The sequence below is a fragment of the Loxodonta africana genome, chromosome 11 (genome assembly GCF_030014295.1).
Source record: "Loxodonta africana isolate mLoxAfr1 chromosome 11, mLoxAfr1.hap2, whole genome shotgun sequence".
Lineage (NCBI taxonomy): Eukaryota > Metazoa > Chordata > Mammalia > Proboscidea > Elephantidae > Loxodonta > Loxodonta africana.
The window spans coordinates 95,680,683-95,699,675 of NC_087352.1; the positions used below are offsets into that span (position 1 = coordinate 95,680,683).

The window sequence follows — 18,993 nt, forward strand, 5'->3', positions numbered from 1 at the left end:
CTATCTCTGAACTAGTGTTGTAACCGACAATTTTGTGCTCTTTGATGGGTTTTGAAATAATAGCCTGTGTTTCTTCCTCACTCCCTCCTTCTAGGTATTACAGGCTGAGTGAGCTTGTGGACCACGTGTTTCCACTTCTCAGTAAAGAACAGAACTCCGCCTTTCCCTGCCCAGAGTTTAGCTCCTTCTGCTACTGGCGAGATCCCATCCCCAATGTGAACCTGGATGACCTGGCCTGAGGAGACCCCTCCTGGGGGTGGGGGCCCCGGTCACTCAGCCTCACAGGAAGGGAAGTGACTGGCTTCTGCTGGACAGAGGACCTTGAGCTGCCCTTGGAGCCATGGGACCGGGAGCACTCCCGGAGCTGGGCTGCGTCTCTCTTCACTTACCCAGGTGGCTCCTTGGGCTCAGCAGCGCCTGGAGCTCAGCACCCGCGTGGGGCGTGGGGGAGCTCTGAGCTGCAGGTGGAGCCTGGGCAGCTGTACTTGTGCCCGTCCTCACACGTGCTTTGTGTTGAGCTGGGTGGAGGGTGCGCCTTTCATTACACAATTTGAAAGGAAGAAAAGCATAGCTGAAAAAGAATGGACTAAAACGTTCCATAAAGTAAAGTCATCTCATTTCCACTGGGTAGCTGAGATTCAGCTTCTCTCTCTAACCCGGGTCCACCGAACTGCCGCAGGTCCAGTTAGGATGTTGGTTAAAACCGTCCGTGCACGTTTCTTCTCTGGACTCCTCCCTGCTCCCTGAACTAGGGTGGCTGCTTCAGGGTGCCGGGTGAGCAGTGCTGGTGGGGCCACAGAGCCACGTGAGCAGCCCTGGCGGGCCACGCTGTCTACAAAGCCCGACAGACATGGTTTCTGACACTGAGCATTATGGGCTTCTCATCTGTGACTACTCCACAGTGGGAGGCCTTTAAGTTATTTCTTAGACCTCTCCAGAAGAAACGGGTCTTGCAGGTATATATTTGATGTTTGCAATAAAAATCTTATTAGTGGAAATGAAGTTAAAAAAAAAAAAATGCAACAACTTCGTCCATTTTCAGGGAGGCCTTGGAAATGCAGATGTACCATTGTGACCTGTCCTGGGAAGACCCTTTCCTCTGTCCCTGGGCCTGTTGCCCATCAAGTGGGCGTCTGGGTGGCTTGGCTTTGGGACAGGGTTTCTAAAACTTTGCACTTTAGATTGTCAGGGAAGCACAGGGAAGCTCACGTGAGGCCACAGGCCGACAGTTGGGCTTTGGCATTTGGAATCACAGCCATGGATAAAACCCAGGAAGCATTTAAGAGAGAGCTCCTAGAGCTGACCACCCCTCACATCTGTGAGTCCCCATTTTGACTGCTCCCATCAGCCGGGGACACGTGCACCCTGTGAGATCTCATGGTCACCTGGGGGGAGGCCTGTGTATTTTCCCTGAAAAAATGAAGAGCAGTTCAGTTTCCCGAGCTGGCTGTAATGAGCTCATGTCAGATGTCTGGGCAGCCCGTACAGGGACATGTGCAGTGAGCCCCTCCAGAGGTGGTGATCAGCCAGTCATTTCCAGGAGCCTGCAGAGATCAGGGTGGTGTTGACAATCACCTCAGCATTAAAGTCAAGAGAGCTGTTGGAGAGGAGGCCTCAGAGGACCCATGACGACCACAGTCATAGTTCTCTGAAGAGAGCAATGAGCTGAGGCCCAGAGCAGAGAGAGCCGCAGAGACAGGCCAGCGGTTCCCTGGCCCCCCTTCCCTGTGACTGTATTGTGGGCTGTTCTTGTTTTAGCTCGCCTCACCCCAGATAACACTGATCCAGAGACGGAGACAGAGGGCGGTGATGTTCTGGAGTAGAGGGTTGGTATTCCTTGACTCAGCTGCTGCTTCCTAGTGCTGTTGGATGCAGAGACAATGTTGAGATCCTTTGAATACAGGTCTCAGTGGCAGAACCTGAAGGCACATGTTCCCAGGGAAGCAGTGACACGTGCTTTCTCCAGTTCAGACCTTCTCACCTTGAACATTTCAGGACTCATTGTTCAATGAGCTGGATTGACATGTTCATGTACCATAGGTTAGGGCAACTATATTTATGTGAAGTTCTACCTTAGTAGTGAATTAAAATGCTTGGAGAGCAGATGCCAGTTGCTTCATTTCTGTCTATAACCTGAGTTCCGTGAACTGCCACCGGTCCATTTAGTAATGTTGGTTAAAACGTCACTGAGTGCCATCAGCATGTCCTCCGGACAGACTGGGGCGGAGGGAGAGCATGAGCCTTACTGAGCTTCGAAGCGTTCCTTTGCATATGCGCGGTACGAAAAATCGTTAACATACACCTTCTTTAGTGCTTTGTACGTTGTCCTCTAAAGAGTTTTAAACTAGGTGATGTGTTTGTTTTTCCTAACAAGCTCTTCTCTTTGGACACCCAGGCCTTCCTCAGAGAGCCCAGCTGGGAAGCCAGGTCTCCAGCCCTGAGCTGTGGGGGCTTGGTCCCTTTGTCTCAGTGTGCATAAGCAGTAGGCTTTGTCACTTTATCACTGCAAGTTGATCCAGTGGGTATATATGCTAATTAATGTGAGTCTTTTTCCTTATTTAAAGGAGTCTCTCTTACTGAAAGTATATGATTTACTATTACGATAGTGTTATGGAAGTGTTAAGTTTGTGCTAAAAACCCATTGCCATTTGGTACAAATGACATTTGTTCTTTCTGTGAAAGAGAGATGCCCTTGAGTGTGTTTGTACACAAGCCCTTAGGATGGTGAGTTCATGACGCATCACCCTCAGGATGTTTGTCGTGATGGGGAAACCGCAGGAGCCTGCAGGGCAGATGGGCTTTTCCACGTCATTCTGTCAGTGGCCCCACTGATTAAGTGGTCCCTCTTTCCAATCCAATCTAACTTTAGTTTTTGCGTTAACGTCCACGTGTTTAAGGTTGTACTTCTGTGAAGTGTAGACTTCAGAATCCTGGTCAGGCTTTAGGGGAGTACACGTGTGGATCTGGAGCAGGCAGACTACCCCGTGCTTGAGTGCCGTGTTTGCCACATGTAAGGACATCTGCATCTTTTTCAGATGGAAAAAGAAACACTAGTGTGGTGTCCTAACGTGAGAGCTGCCAAGAGCTGTGCAGGCTCTTCCGGTCCGGCCGCTCTTCACTGTGGCCGAGCGTTGAAAAGCCCCAGCTCCCTGGTGACTGGAGGCACGTCTGTCGTGGGTCCCACCACTGGGGGCCTGCGCGCAGCACCTCCTGCACTTCGCTCCAGCAGGTGCAGGCCAGGCCTTTCACTGACAGTTAGCAAGTGAGCGCTTTCTCTTTCTGAAAGTTGAGAACAGACTCGCCAAGGGGTTTTTATCCGCTTTTCATGCATCACATTTACTCTAGGAAGCCTGGGTTTTCCTTGTTTTAGAGCATGCTGGGCTTAATGAAAATGGTTAAAAATTGACTTTTTGTTTAAGTGCTCTTTCCAGGTGAAAACTGTTTTGTTTTTTTCCTTTGTTTTGAAGGTAAGAAAGGGAGGGGAAACTGCTTTCAATTTGACAGTTCAGTTTATGATAAAGTATTTGATTATTAGACAGCAATACCACTAGTAAGTTTTAAATTGTCGGAAATGAATTGTAAACATCAGTACTCTTAGTTATGGTAAAGACAGTTGTCTTGAGATAAATGGATATTTTGGTGCAATGTTTGATGTTCAAAATAAAATGTTAAAACAATAAACAAATGTAAACTCCGCGCATTTGACTCTTCCTTTCTGAGGATGTCTAGATTTCTCTATACTTTTGCCAAAACTGATTATTTCCATAAATTAGCATTTTGATTTTCGCTGATACTTAAGTTTATCTACAGCCAGGACTTGTAGATACCTGACTCCCAGAGTGAGGCTACACCCACAGGAACCCAGTTCTCCTGCTTTGTAGGCTCTGCCAGGGAGTGATTCACTCGTCCGTGTATAATTGCTGCTGTGCTGTCACGGGCCCCGCCAGGTGGTCTTTAACCCCGCAGGGTGTCCCTGAGAGTCCTGTTCTGGGCCCTTGCTCCCCCACCCCGGCTTTCACTAACCCTCCTGAGTCTGGATACTATTATTTTTCATCAGATAAGGAGAGTCAAAGTGACCTCTGATTAAAAGCCACACCCTCCCCCATGTCATTTAAATTGTGTTTTCTATGGAGATCTCTGGACCTTACAAGTGTGAGCGTGTGTTGAATGGCAGTTCCTCCATGAGCGTGTGCTTTACAGTATGGAGAGGTTTTGCATTTCACGCTTCTTCACCAGGACCTGATGGCTAAGTAAGGTCCCAGGGCAACATGGTGAAGACTTTAGGAGTAGAAAGAGTTGAGATGGGTGTACTACAGAGGAGACCTTTCCACCCAGAAGGGCTTTAGGTGGTTAAAAGAGGAACCGCCCGCACTCCCTCCTGAGCTGTCACGGGACCCACCGTGGTTGCAGCTTGCTCTGTCAACCCCGCACCCCTTAGAGTTTGAGTTTGCCCTTCCTTTTCATAGGACTGGGATGGTGTAGGGAGAACACGTAGTTATGTCTGAAAAGTGGATGTGGATATATACAAAGCCATGTTTTCAAATGTACAAGTGTGGACTTCATGTCCCTCGGATCTCACGGTCCCTTCAAGCTACAAACCATCAGAGATGATGGGGTCGCTGGGAAAGCTAGGTGAGCAGTGCTGACGTAGAATTTCAAATGCAGCGTGCCTTGGTTTGCGGTTTTCCTTGTTGCTGTGGTTTTCTTTTGATCATTGAAGTGAGGTCATTTGCTTAGTGTTAATATGTGTGGAAAATGTCCCACCCTGTCTCTTCACCATCTTAAGAAGGGCCCTGGCCTTTTTCTCAGCAGCAACAGCTCTGTCTTAGAGCTTGTGGCTGTGTGTCAGATTAAGCCCTAGGGTTTGGTTTATACATCTGGTGGGGTGGTGGGTTCATGAAGAGGCAACTCCCAGCCCTGTGGGCTCAGCTGTCTGCTGTCCTCACTACACAGAAGGTGGGTCTTCCCTTACTTGAAGATCCCTGCAGCTTCTGTGGGCGGAGACCCAACTCTCATCCCATCTTGTTTTTGAGTCAGTACAGACCCTGCTGCCATTGGGTGTATTGTGCGTGGCCTGTCTTGGATACACAGCTGAAATTCACTGTCTTCAGTAAATGAGTTACTGGGATGTGCTGAGGGACGAGGGGGATCAAGTTAGTTGAAGCCGTACAGAACCAACAGTGGAGTAGGAAAAAGAAAAACCGCTGCTGTCATCTCTTTCTGGTCCCTGCCTTCTAAAGAGTGTGAGTGAGAGAGTGAAAGTGGGTCCACACGCTGACTGGCTTTTCCTGAAAACACTCCAGTGCATTGGGGTTATTTTCCATGAGTCATTTCTGGGACAGCCAAGGATGATGTGACAGCTGCCTCCAGCCAATTCCCCAGCTGAGGAAACGAGGGTGGGAATGCGGCCCGAATGTATAACATGCTGCAACCACAAACCTTTGATTCTTGGTCTTTTCTCCCCACCTGGGCCCTAACTGAAGCCAGCGAAAGGAAAGGCCTCGGGGCTTCTTGATGAAGTGACATGGGGGGAAGGGAGGGGATAGGGAAGAAGAGCCCCTCTGACGTGTCCCGTGACCACTCTGTTGGATTTGGTTTGCAGGCAATCTTTGGAACCCGGAGTGTTTTTACAGCAGAACGGCATCAATTTGGGCCAAGGAAACCAAAGCTTTACTTATTTGTACCTTCCAGATCTGGGGCTCCAGGCCGCTGCGTCCCCCACCTAGACGGGAACGGTGGCACTGAAGCGGCCAGTAGATTTTAAGGCCACCTTTTTGAGCTAGGGTTCAGTGTGCTGAGGTTGTCGCTGCTGCTGGGGAAAGGATGGGTGGGTCTGGGGGCCCCGTAAGACAAGGGAAATGAGCTGGCCTTCAGGGTGTTCTCGGCCCTCGGCGTGTGACCAGGTTAGGCGGGGCCCCTTGCTGCCCAGGAACCTGAGCGTCTGTAAGTGATGTCTGCGTGAGTGTGCAGTGAAGCAAGGAGTGCTGGGTCTCCTGAGCTTGGCCACCACTGCTTCACACCCGTGGAGGTCACATCCGTGGATGAGTCCCCTTCCAGCCACAGGACCACAAAGGTGCCCACCTCCAAGCACACCTGGTCTGTCTTTAAAAGCTCAAAAACCAGTGTACAGCTTGAATGTTGAACAAGTTTATGGTTGAAATTTATTCACGCTCATTTTCAGCAGCCATAAAAGTCAAATACCTTTCCACAGTTAGCTTTTTAACAACCCCCAACCCATGAGACACCAAACTTAGAAAAGTAACTTCAAGTGGTTCTCCATCTTTATTGATACTCCCTGTCTTTGCACTTAAGTTGTACATGTCATTCGAGGAGCCCAACAAGCTTCAGGAACACAGTCTGGTGTCCCCTGCCACCTGGGGCCGAGCGAGCAGTGATGTGTCCCCATGGGGGAACAGCCCAGACTGAGCTCCAGTCTCTGGGTGGGGGCACACAGCACCCAGCACCCAGCACCCCAGTGTGTAAACTCCACGCAGTGTAAAATACAGAGGGAGTCACGGCTGCAGCTCTGCTCCCCAGGGAAGACCACAGCCACGGGACCATCCTGGCCTCCTCCCAGCCCTAAGCCAGCTCCCCCACCAGCAGGATGCCATCTTCTGGCCTGGCCCAAAGGGAAGCCATTGGAACCTCTGCGTCAGCACCTTAGGGGTTGGCATAGAACTGAGCAGGGACCTTCAGGCAGGGCTCCCACTGACTGCTCGGCTGCAGCTGGGAAGGCCCGAGGAGGGCAGGATCCGCAGAAAGACAAGGGCATTCCCAAGGTGGCCAGCTGCTCAGTTGGTGTGATGGAAGAGTCAGTGGAAGCCTTAGGCACGTGTCAGCTGCTTGCTGCCCGCCTGGAAACTATCAGGTGTGGTGACCTGAAACACGGGTAAGGCCTTTATCCTGGGGAAGGGGTGGGATGTATGCAGAAAAGTCTAGATCAGTGCTCCAATTACATACCTAAACTGAATATATTAAAGCTTGGAGTTTGTACAGTTCTCTTTACCCTGCCCTTTGCCCCAGCCCATCTACAGGTGGGAGAGGAAAGGATAGAGGAGCACCCCACTGAACGTGGAGTACATCTCATCAAAGTCCGTCTGAGCTAGCCTGCCCCCAGTCACCACGATGTTGACGCCATCCCCCGCCTTCAAGTGCACGATAAGGTGGAAGGCCCCCAGGCCCCCACACGTGTGGAGCGCCCCCGGGGGCTGGTGGTATTCCAGGAACTCCCTCTTGTACCCTGCCGTGTGCAGCTGGGCCACGCTGGCATTGGAGACCGACAGGACAGCTTCCACGTAGGTGTCTCTCTCAGGTGTGAGGGTGGCAGTGATCAGGTAGCGCCCATCGTAAGGCGCTGTGAAGATCCCTGCAGGAAGGCAGACACTGGTGCTCGTGTTGCACAATCACACACACGCCGCCTCGGCTTGCCCGGGCTGTCTGGTGATAGCACACCAAGTCCTGGGCAAGCTGGGGCAGTGGGGCAGCCTGCCTTAGAAGTGCGGCCAAGCTGCGGCAGGAGACTGGCTCTCAAGGAGGCAGCCCCTGTCTGGACTGCACCTGCCCACACTCACCCAGGGACTCAGACCCACATGTGCTGGCACTGCTCCCTGCTGCTGACCAGTCCTTTGCCTTGACACCCACCGTCTTCTGCTTGTAAGATTCACAGAGAACAAGTAACTGCACAGCCCTGGGTCCAGTATAATCAGTGAGCTCTCTTGCACACTTACAGCAGCAGCTCTGGGAGAAGCTTGCCCCTCCCAGCTCTGCATGCACACTGAGGAAAACGGCTCTAGCATTGCTGAAGAAAGCTTGGGCTTTCTAAGGCTCCTGCTCCGCCCTTTGGCCACAGGTCCGTTGGTATTTGCAACATGAGCCCCCCTGGCTGTAGCCCCACCCATAGCCTGCTCCCACCTGCACCTGCCGTCCAGCGGGAAAGAAACACACCCAGAGCTTAGCCTGCTCCATGCTTCTCGCTCACAGAGCACCCCAAGACCTCAGCTGCCTCCCCAGGAGGCAGGACTGATAAAGACACTGCGCTCCAAGCCAACCCTGAAGAGGCAGACGCAGAGCCAAGTGACCCCAGGAGGCCACAGCCAGCCCTCTTCATGCAGAAGGGACAGACTCCTTGCATTTGGTCAGTATACAGATGGCATCCTTTCATGGCCATAAGTAGGCGCTGATATTCACTTAACCAGTGACCCACATGTTCTAGGTCTGTGAAGGCAGGAGGTAGGGGAGGTGGGAGATGGCCTCAGGAAGAATGACAAGACAGTTCACCCAGCAGCCACCCGTAGGAAGCCCCCACCTAGAAAAGCCCAAGCCCACACCAGATGCTGCAGGAGCAGCCACCTCTCACAGCTGGGTCGGGGGCGGATACTAAACATTGACCACCCACTAGAAGCCAGAAGGTGAAAGAACGTGGAGGGGTCCAGGAGCCAGAAAGGGGCCCAAAAGACTTCGTCTTAAATCTGCCCTGAGAAATCCATTTGAAAAGGCCACACCACACATCCCCCTTCCCAGCTTTTAACAGCAATAATTCAAAGCTTCTGGAGTCTTTGCAAAGCATAGACAGGACTCTGGGCACATGGCTTTCATCTTTCTGCAGAGGGTCTGCAGGTGGTGAAGCCACCCATTGAGTCCACCCATAACTTCCTTTACTGAGTCCCTGCTTCCATGGGAGAGTATAGCGGGGGATGCGGGGACATCAGGGGTCACCATTCCTGCCTTCCACGATCACCTGGTCAAGCTGTCCCCACAACCAAGGCAGCAAGCAGTGACAAGGGGTGGCCCAGGCTTCAGGCCCTGGCAATCCTGTAGCAGTGATGGACCTCTGTGGCCACCCAGGCTATGGGAGGAAGCTGCCCTTCACAGACCCTCACCTGCCCAGGCCTCTACGGTGCTGGTTAAAAATGCGGGTTCCTGTGCTTCCTGCCAATCGGCCTACAGTCCAGGAGATTCATTTTTCCATGTTCCAGGTGATTTTTATGCTTGCTAAAATTTAAGACCTGCTGCCTTCAGAATAGCCAGATGGGAGACCAGGCAGGGCGCACCTGAGGGTGATGACTGAAAGCTCTGCAGAGAAGGAAGCTAAAATCATCTTCCTCCAATGGCTTACCTGCAGCCACCTGGCCCTGAGATTTGCCTGCAGTTATGTACTCAGCCCCCTCCTGGAGGACAGGGTGGGCGAGAATAACAATGCTAAGGGGCAGAAAAGACCTGGCAATCTGCTCCCATGAAGATTTCAGCCTTGGAAACCCTGTGGGTCACTTCTACCATGTCCTATTATGTTGCTATTAGTCAGACTCGACTCAACGGCACACAACAAAGAGCAAAAACTAGACTCAGAGGATCTCAAAGCTCCTGGGAAAGGCCCCCAAGGCCCGACCTCACCCAGCTGACCCTGCTCTGCTCATTCACACTATTCTAGTTCTTCCAAAACTCAGCTCCAGGCACAAGGGAGCAATAACTCCCTGGGGCTGATGAGGGTTTCTTGTTCCTTTCAATCTGCAGCCCCCAGGTAGCCTCTTGCAGTTCCTGCCAACCCTGGGAGGTAGAGCATAGCCCTGGGCCCTTCCCTCCATACAGGAGAGAGGGGTTCTACTTCCAGGAATGGGGATGAAAACCTAGGATCCCAGGGAGGAGCAGGCTAGAGGAGGCCTACAGGGTCAGGAATTTGGGGTCAACCTCATCCAGCACTGTCCTCCTGGGCTGCCCAGAAACAACCCAGGAAGGGGTGCTGCAGACTGAATCTGAAGCACATAGTTTTGATGACTCCTTTCCAGAGCATCTGACCCCACACAAGTCTTGGCCCCTTTCGGGGAGACTGTGGCTCCTTTCATGGCTCTGTGGATCACAAGCGCACAAGATTCAGAAGGCGTGGCCCCCTTGCCTGTTCTGCCCCAAGCTGTCAGGATTAGCATCGGGTAACAGGAAGAGGGACTATCTGTAGATGTTAGAGGAGGGCTTGGAGGCTCGATAGGCAGTCTGTAACAAACAACGAAAAAAAGGAAAAAAGAACACCAACTCCAGTGGTGAGAACTGAAGCCTGGGACATTGACCTCATAACTAGAAACCGTCCCTGTGTGCTCACTCACACACCCACCCACTCTAGGGCCCACAAGGCTGGGAAACATTTCTTCATTAAAACCTCAAAACTGGGACAAGCAAGATGTGCCAACCCTGTTTCCTTGAGCCTCTCACACCCGTAACTGCTCAGTGGGGCATCCTTTTCAGACTTGGTCCCCCCCACCCCACCCCGTGGGACCAGGGAATCGAGGAGAATGGGAGGATGGCACACTGCACTAGGGTAAAAGGTTTTGGAAAGGAGGAGACCGAGAGCCCCACGCCCCTTCAAAAACTCACCAGTATTGGGGTTATAGACGTCTCCATCGTTTACCAGCACTTTGTTAAAGAGGACAACGCCTCCATCACTGGAGAAAGGCTTCTGCGTAAGCCCAGCAGAAAACGACACCAGAGAAGGCACCAGAACCCCTGGAGCAGAGAGATGCGAGACTGTGCATAGGCCTCTTTTGGACAGGGCAGTGTCACCCGGTTCCTGGGTGGCTATGTTCTATGAGGGGGCCTAGAAAACTGAGGCCCAGTGGCAGCCCCACCACTTTATTTCACCTTAAAGCGGTAAAACACCATTGGATACAAAATACTCATCACACCCAAGTGCAGATGGTCCACGTTGTCTGAGGTCAGCAGTCAGGACAGCTGAGGAATCTGGGAAATTGGACAGGCACCTGCTAGGAGTGTATGTGTGTAAGACTGTGTGTGTGTGTCCATGTATGAAAACGAGAGACTGTATGAGATAGACTCTGTGTGTATGTGAAAAAGTGTGTGTATGAGCCGTGAGTGAGAGAAACTGTATGTGAGAGACTGTGTGTAAGATAGACTGTGTGAGATTCTATTTGTGTGTGAGAGAGACCCTGTGTGAGATAGACTGGGTGTGTGAGAAACTGAGAGAAATTCTGTGTGTAAAAGATTGTGTGTGTGTGTGTGGAGACAGAAATACTGTATGTGAGAGATTGACTCTGAATGTGAGGCTGTGTGAGGGGTAGGAGCGTTTGTGTGTGGGACCGTGTGTGACATGTATGTATATATGTGTATGTGTATGTATGTGTGTGTGTGTGTATACGTGTGGTTAGAGGGACAGCGGGGGCGGGGGCAGACAGGGAGTAGGTAATAGGAATAATTTAGGGAGCTGCTTAACTTATTGATAAACCAATAAAACCTGGACACCAGGAAACTCATCAGGGCCAAAGCTGGCAATGAGCTGGGATGATGTATGAAGGAAAATTTCTTGCCATAGACATGACTCTAACTCTATCTCGGGAGCACATCACATCTTGAGGGGTTTGGCCCTCTGCTGTCAGCAGAGGCCCATCCCACTGCCGGTGGGCGGGGAAGGACCTGATGGCAACACCCCCCTCCCTGTGCTAATCGCTCTGATGGAGGAGGCAGGAAATACAGGTGAGGGGCAGAGGCCAACAGGGAGAACTGTTCTCCTGGCCTTGGCCTCTGGCAGGCAGCAGACGTACCTGGGGAGGCTACAGGAGGTGACTTGGGGTAGCCTGAAAAACAAAATGGAGATGGAATGTCAAAATCCTAAATAACAGCTAATTTTTCTGAGCCCCTTTCCTCCCCTGCTCCTCTGTGCTCAAATCAAGTCTTTATTACTAGAGAAACAGACATAGATACAGCAAGGGCACCGACTTTGAGCTGCCTTCCTGGAAACAGGCACGTTTGCACCCACTTCTCCCTGCTTCTTCACTGGCCAGCATATCTTTAGGCAGAGCAGATGGCACAGAGGGAAAGCTGGGTGGGGAGGACGATGGGGAGAAGGAGGATAGGGCACTGGGCCATGGGGCCTCAGCCAGGAAGACTCCAGAGACACACACAGGCCAATGGGCACGTGTGCCCTCTGGGAGCATTATATGTCCATAAGCTTTGCCTCCCCAACTAGGCTTAATGTGGTGTTTGTTCAATAAATAAACAGTAGCTCAACAGAGTAGAAGTACCCAGGGCCCATGGAATGAAGAGAAGACCCCTTGCTGTCTTAGGAAAGGTGGCGTATCTCCCAAGGCCGTGCTGTGGTGACTGCAGTTCAGGGTGGCCAAGGAGGAGCAGAGAAAAAGGGAGCTGCTGAAAGAAGGCATGTCTCCTGTCATCTTAGCACTGATTCTGCCCTCCTAACAGGCACAGTGCCTCAGGAACAGGAGTGCACCAGGCCATCACTAACGGCCAACCCCAGCCCTGCCAGAGACTGGTCTGACTCAGAGGGATTGGTGTGTACCCTCCTATGGCAGTGAACATGATCTGCCCCAAACACAGCCATCTGTTTACATATCATAGTGCTAAGGCTCAGTTTCCTCATCTGTAAAGTAGACCTAACACTGACTTCACAGTGTTCTTGGTAAAATTATATGAAACAAAGCAACTGGTTCAGTACCTGGCACACAATGGGAATTACATAAATGCTCGCTCTCTTTTCCTTCTTCCCTTTACTCAGACACCACCACCACTACCACTACCATTACCACCACTATCATCAACACTACCACCATACCACCATTCACTACCACCATCACCACCACTACCACCACCACCATCACCAACACTACCACCATTCACCACCACCACTACCACCATACCATCATTCACAACCACCACCACCATCACCATCACCACTACCACCATCACCACCACCAACACTACCACCATACCACCATCACCACCGCCACATTGGCATGGTGTTGACATTCACAGCTTGCATTGAGCACTTCCTAGCCAAGCGCTGAGTTAAGCTTTTCTTGCTTCATCCTCACAATAACTCCCTGAGGTATCACTATTATCCTAACTTGGAAGCTGAAGAAACTGAGCCTTGGGGAGTTTAGGAAGCTACCCCAGGTCACAAAGCTTGTGAATGATACACTGGGATTTGAACCAGGGCCTCTTGCTTAACTGTTCTGATGTGTTGCCCGCCTTTGCTACTAAACAAGCTCCCCATATACATGTGGTTTCCCAAGGGTCCCTTCCTGCTAGGAAGACAAATGGGCTGCCCCTGTGGCTGCGGTGCTCCAGCCCACCAGTAATTGTATTTCTAAGTGTGACTTACTGTACTGCCCCTAGAGCGCCCCAGTCTCTGGGTATTTGATTGGCGAGAACTGGTCTCTCAAGTCCTCAGCACCCTGGGAAAGCTAGGTTTCGGAACTTGTTCACCTGGAGGCTGGACCCTGGACCCACGAAGAGCCCCCCAGCTGTGTATCCACACATCTCATAGCCAGGACACCAGGGCCCCTCAGCAGCTCTAGGCTCAGCTGAGCCCAGCTGTGGGTGTAGCTGGCTTACCTGGTGCACCAGCGTAGCCTTCGGAGTTGGGGAAAGGGGCCTGGCCCGTTTGGCCATCCACCCCCTGGGGCAGGCCCCTGCCCGACACGCCCATTCTACCCGGAGGCCCAGCCTCTCCCGTCTCCATGATGACCCCCGTGGACCCAGGCAGCAAGGGCAGCCCTGTCCAGCCGGGCCATGCTGGCGGGGGCAGCATCTCTTCAGGGGGCTGTGGCGACAGGGGCCTCTTGGGCAGCACGGGGCGCTGTCCAGGGTCCTCGGGAGGTGGCAGGCTGCTGGGCCTCGGCAGCGGAGCAGGGGTCAGCTCCGGGTGAGCCGGTTTGGTGGGGCCCTTGGCCAGCCTGCCCGGTGTCTGTGGGCCCTTCCTGTGGGGCGGCGGCTGGGCCACTTCGGGAGGCTCCTCTGCTGCACATTTGTAAAGTAGGAAGAAATAAACACACAGGGTTAAAAATCTCAGCCTCACTGCTCAGTCACAGGTCCCTTCGTGCAACCTTGGTGAGGCCTGAGTCCCTGTGTCATGTGACAAACTCAGCAGCATCAACTAAGTCATTCCACATCGCCCCTCCAGGAAACACTCTAGCAGCCCCGACTGCAGGGAGCTGCCGAGAGGCCCGGGGGGGCAGGGAGGAGAGTTTTGGCTTCTCTGTCTACACAGGCAGTTGCACTCTCCAAAACAGCGTCATTCTTGCTGCCAGTGCCCCACATTTCCAGATGTCACTGCACAATGATACCACAGATGTATCACAAATTACCTAAAGGAGCCTGATCGCACTGACTTTCATTCAGTTTCTAAAACAAGCTAGTCTGAGGGGCCCTTGGTCTTACAAACTGGCTGCTGAGGGACTGCTGGTGGAGACAAGCCATGGAGTTGGGGCTCAGGTGCAGACCCGGAAGGGGCTGCAATGCCCCACTCCTCTCGCCAAGGCCCCCAAACCACCAAATGAGGGAATTTCCAGCGGAGAAACCTGATTCACATTTCCCTGCTTTCTTGGAATGGCAGCCATGACACAACCAGGAAGCTGCCACCCTTTCCTCCTCTAAATATGTTCCTGGAAGCCCTAAGCCATCTAAAAATAACTGGGACTGGTCGCTATGAGTCAGAATCGACAGCAACGGGTTTTTGGTTTTGTTTTTGGTCCAGATACTGCTCTCCGAGTGAAATATCACCCACCTACTCGCTCTGCTGTGGTAACTGCAATGTCCCCAAGGTTCAAAGCTATAAAATCATGACCCAGAAAAATCAGTGATTGCATTTTCAGCACATGTCTAGGTTTTTTTTAATTCGCTTAAGGTAAACATGACAGATTAAAAATATACAGGCGGTTCCTGGGTAACGAACGTCCAACTTATGGACAATGTGTACTTAGCCTTTCATGTTATGTAAATTTGCCCTCACTTTGAAACAACTGAACCAACCTCGACTCACAAGAAATTCATCGCAATCATCTCCACTTGCTTCACGTACAGTTTTTAAATTCTTGAAAATGCTCCAAGCCTTTTCTTGCACTCAAGTAAGGCTTAATAAGAGCCATGTGCACCCGTTCCAACTTACCTACAAATTCTTAAAGGCACACTTAGGACCGCATCTCATTGGTGATGGAGACTGTTTGTACTCCACCTTCGTCACAGAACCAGGTCAAAGGGAGACTGTTTCTCAAACAGCCTTCCTTAACCAGAGTTCCACAAGAGAACTAAACCCTCCAGAAAATGATTTGAGAGATCACTCTCTCAATTCCTCAAGGATGGTACATAGCTAATGGCATTCTAGATGTAGAGAAGGGGTGTTAATTCATTCTATACAATGGCCGCCTTAAGGCACTGGGCCTTAATTCTCTTTAGGACCCTGGTTGAGAAGGGCTGGGTCTAGACAGAAAAACTGAGGCAGAGGGACTCCAGACTTGAGGATACCAGCCATAGCGGAGGGCAAGGGTGAGACACCAGTCTGAAAACATTAAGTCAAAGTTTGCATGCTTGTTTATACCTCAGGTAGGAGATAGGAGGATTCATCAAACTGACCCTACAGTGGAGACCACAGTCATGAATTTCCACTGAATACCTCACCATTAAATGTGAACAGTTAAGGATCACCTGACATATAAGGAAAGCCTCCAGTATGAATGACAGAGACCAAAACAAACCATGCAACCAAGGAAAAGGAACTCAGAAGAAACACACACAACGTAAGAAAACAAACATGTAATATTCTCAGAGAAACAGGCATTGCATCCAAAATGCAGGAAGAGATTGCTATAAAAAAAGGGATAATCACACAACAAGGATGGGCCTTTGCTAAGGAAAAATATGGTTGCCAAAGGAAGAAAATGAAGCAAAAAGATTAGTAGATAAAAATCAAGGGAATATTTCAGAATGCAGAACAAGCAGACAAAATGATGAACAATATAGGGAAAGCCATAAGAAAACAGAGGGGTGATCCGGGAAGTCTTTCCAGAAAAAGAGATAAGAAAAACTGGGGTGTGGGTCATAGGAGGGTAAGGCAAGAATTATTAAAAAAAAAAAAAAAAAAGTTTCCAGAATTGAAGAAAGTGAAAAATTCCAGCACAATTAATGAATTAAAAAAAAAAAAACAAAAAACGAAGGCACGTTCAGAACGCTGAGGATAAAGAGAAGACCCTACAAGCTTTCAGGGGAAAAAAAAGTCACTTCAAGTCAGAATAGCATCATTCAGTTTCTCAACAATAATATCAGAAAGCAGAAAACAAGAGAAAAAATATCTTCAAATTTTGAGGTAATATTATTACAAACTCTGAATTCTGTACCCCGCCAAAATATCCATCAATTATTAGAGTAGAATAAAAAGACATTTTCTGACCTGCAATATTTAAAACAAACAAGCAAAAACTATCTTCCAAAGACCCTCTCTTAAAAAGCTATTGGTAACGTGTTCCACCGGGCGTAACCCATGAAGACAGAGACGTGGAGTAAAGAAAAGGGTCTAACAGACCTGAGATGGGTTGAAGAAATTTCTCAGACAGTGATGAGGAAGTTCCAGATTGAAAGCCTCATAGGAAATCTGGGGGGTGGGGGTGGAGGAAAACAGTCTAGATTGGATCAAGGGAGAGAGAGAACTCCAGGAAGGGGGCCATCAATTAAAAAAAGAGAGACCTGATACATTTTATGATAAAGAAAATTGTATTGAGAGACTGTTGGAGGGTAGGAAGAATTCAAAACACATATATAAAATTTAAGCAAATAATAATGCAACACTACTATGAATTCAGAGAAAAGTACCATAATCATAGAAAGCTATTTAGCTCATGATCATAGCAGGAGCATTTAATTGATTTATCATGATACGACTATACCGGGAACTGGCAGGAAGGAAAAGTAGGGCGAGACATAAGCGAGCCCATACACAATGCCTGAAGCTGATAAATCAGCTAGAAAGATGGAGGTAAATATCAGGGGAAAGCAACAGAAGAGCTAGTAGCTGCCTTTGGGGAGTGAGAAAGGTGAGGGGGGGACAAGAAGTGGGTGGCAGGGGCGGCTGGTGTGCATTATAAGCTTCTCAGCATTGCTTTACTTCTTAAACTAGGTGTGCAGTATTTTTATAAAAACTAATTGTAGAAGTCATTCACTAAGGCTAGCGTCTACCCTTTCTCTTTACTCGAGTCATGCTTGAGTCTAATCTTTCTTCTTTCTCCTCCCTCCCCTCGCTGGCTTCTTTTTAGCCTACAAACAAGTTTATGTGGCTCCATCCAAAATGTAAAAATAAAACATACTTTTCCTCATTCCTACAACCCTTAGTGAATTATAACTGACCAAATCCCTTAAAATAGCATAGTACAGGCCCTCCAACTGGTCCATATTTTTTTCAAATCAGCCCTCTCTGAAATCTACTGTCATTCTCTCAGTCACCCATCCAGGCACTTAGAGTCCTATTTTATTCCTGGCTCTTCTCTGCCCCCATCTCTCTCTCTTTCACACACACACATGCACACACACACACACACCCCCATCTGTGGCTAAGTCCAGCAGATTTCTAGTTTCGAAATATCTCTTGGGTCTCTTCCTTCGCACCGTTTACAGAAAGCATTCTAATCATATCATTCCCTGCTCAAAAATCTTCCATTGTTTCCCCGGCTGATAAAGTCAAACTGAGTCTCCTCTATCTGGCATTCAGGGTCCTCCACCACCCTCCCTACCTTACTTCACAGCCTTCAGTAGGCTCACTCGTGCCCAGCTCTGATCTTTCTCCACATTGTGGCTTTGCTTCTGCTCTTCATGCCATCTAAAATGGCCTCTTCTGGCCCCCTCCTGAGAGAGCCAGCACCATCCTTGAAGTCCCAGCTCAAATACCACCTTCTTCTGGAAGCCACCTGAGATCTGCCTAGTAGGGCTTGGGCAACCCCATCTCTGGACCATGAAGCTCTTGGGGCATCTAGGGGCACTTCTCATGTTTTGTATCTTTCCTCTCTTGTTGAATTGTGGTACTGGGGGCAGAATTTAAATTATCTTTTATCCCCAGGACTTGGCACAGGGTCTGGCACATGACATGGATCAGTATGTTTGCTGAATAAAAGTGGCTAAAAGAATGACAGTTACTATGGACCACACCCCAAATCCTGCAGGCATCCTTATTCTGCAACAGTGACTGCCTCCCTGGGGTCCTGTCAGGGAGGTCCTGGCACAGACAGGGCATGGTGGCTCTCTGTGTTAAACACACCACTCCCTCAGTGCCTAGGCTCGCCGAACCAAGCCGAAGGCAGAGGAAAAAGAACTAACAAATATATTAGGAGAGCCAGGTATCCTCAACTAGTCTCCGTGGGGCGGCCCTCTGAGTGCTATGAGAACCCAATGCCCCCAAAGGCCAGTTACCAGTTAAGTCATATGCAAGACAACAAGAAAAAGGCTGTGCCTGGTTCAGAGGGCTCCTGCCTCCAGCTCACCCGCAGCACCCGTGGTGTTTCTCGTGTACACACTTGTTACAAATGCTAACCAAGACTGTACAGCATCGGGCTCTTTCTGGAAGGATAACTCTCTGGCAGTCGACTACTTTCTGAACGGCACATATGTTTCTAATTCAGAGAGTGACCATCTGAACTGCACTCTTCATATGAGCCAAGCACTGTTGCTCCCCGTGTGTTTTAATGCCTGCGAAAGGGTAAAGCAGTGGGTTGCAGATCACTCCCCATGATATTGTCAGAGGGGGTAGCACCAAAATGACCCCAGGGTCTGCTGTGGCAGTGGTGGGCGGGCCAGTGCTGGGAGAGGGGCTGCCAGTGACATCAATAGGGTTGGTGTTACCATCACTCAGTGTGGTAACTCGTCATCACGCCCCCCCCCCCCGATCTCTTCCTCCCCCTACTTCACCAACCAGTCAGGGTGTGGGTGGCTGGGCCTCGGTGCCTGCCATTGGGTGGACAGGAGGGTCTCTGCCTTGGCCAGTAGGAGAGGGGAGGAGCTGGGGGAGCTGTAGGGTGGGGCGGCCGGTGAGGGGGAGTGCGGGGGGAGGGTGACCACGAGTTACTGCACTGGCTGACACCAGCCTTAGTGGTACCACTGGGGTAAGGAGCAGATCAGCCATATGTTTGCTTGCTCTTGGTCCTGGGACCTGCCGCACAGCCTACGTGGGTGGTGCCCCTGGGAGGGTCGGGCAAGCCCCCCACTATACCCAAATAA

At 50.5% G+C, this 18,993-nt stretch overlaps 2 protein-coding genes across 10 annotated transcripts in view; one reads left to right on the top strand and one right to left on the bottom strand.

Annotated features, from left to right (window-relative positions):
* LPIN2 (lipin 2) overlaps positions 1-3,696 on the top strand; it is a 111,198-nt gene extending 107,502 nt beyond the window's left edge. For 7 of the 8 annotated variants that reach the window (XM_003406373.4, XM_010586840.3, XM_023543966.2 and 4 more), the window contains one exon: positions 95-3,696. In XM_003406373.4, coding sequence (XP_003406421.1) covers positions 95-239 — 145 coding nt within the window. In that variant the 3' untranslated portion in view covers positions 240-3,696. The remainder of the gene's footprint in view (positions 1-94) is intronic. The other variant, XM_064294696.1, reaches the window with a different exon arrangement.
* The window catches only part of EMILIN2 (elastin microfibril interfacer 2), a 65,716-nt gene continuing 47,686 nt past the window's right edge, over positions 964-18,993 (bottom strand). Inside the window, exons 5-8 of one of the 2 annotated variants that reach the window (XM_064294691.1) lie at positions 13,354-13,758; positions 11,544-11,576; positions 10,363-10,491; positions 964-7,366 (exon numbers count right to left, since the gene is read on the bottom strand). In XM_064294691.1, the coding sequence (XP_064150761.1) occupies positions 7,029-7,366; positions 10,363-10,491; positions 11,544-11,576; positions 13,354-13,758 (905 nt within the window). In that variant the 3' untranslated portion in view covers positions 964-7,028. Of the gene's footprint in view, positions 7,367-7,394; positions 9,985-10,362; positions 10,492-11,543; positions 11,577-13,353; positions 13,759-18,993 lie in introns of those variants that run through there. The other variant, XM_064294692.1, reaches the window with a different exon arrangement.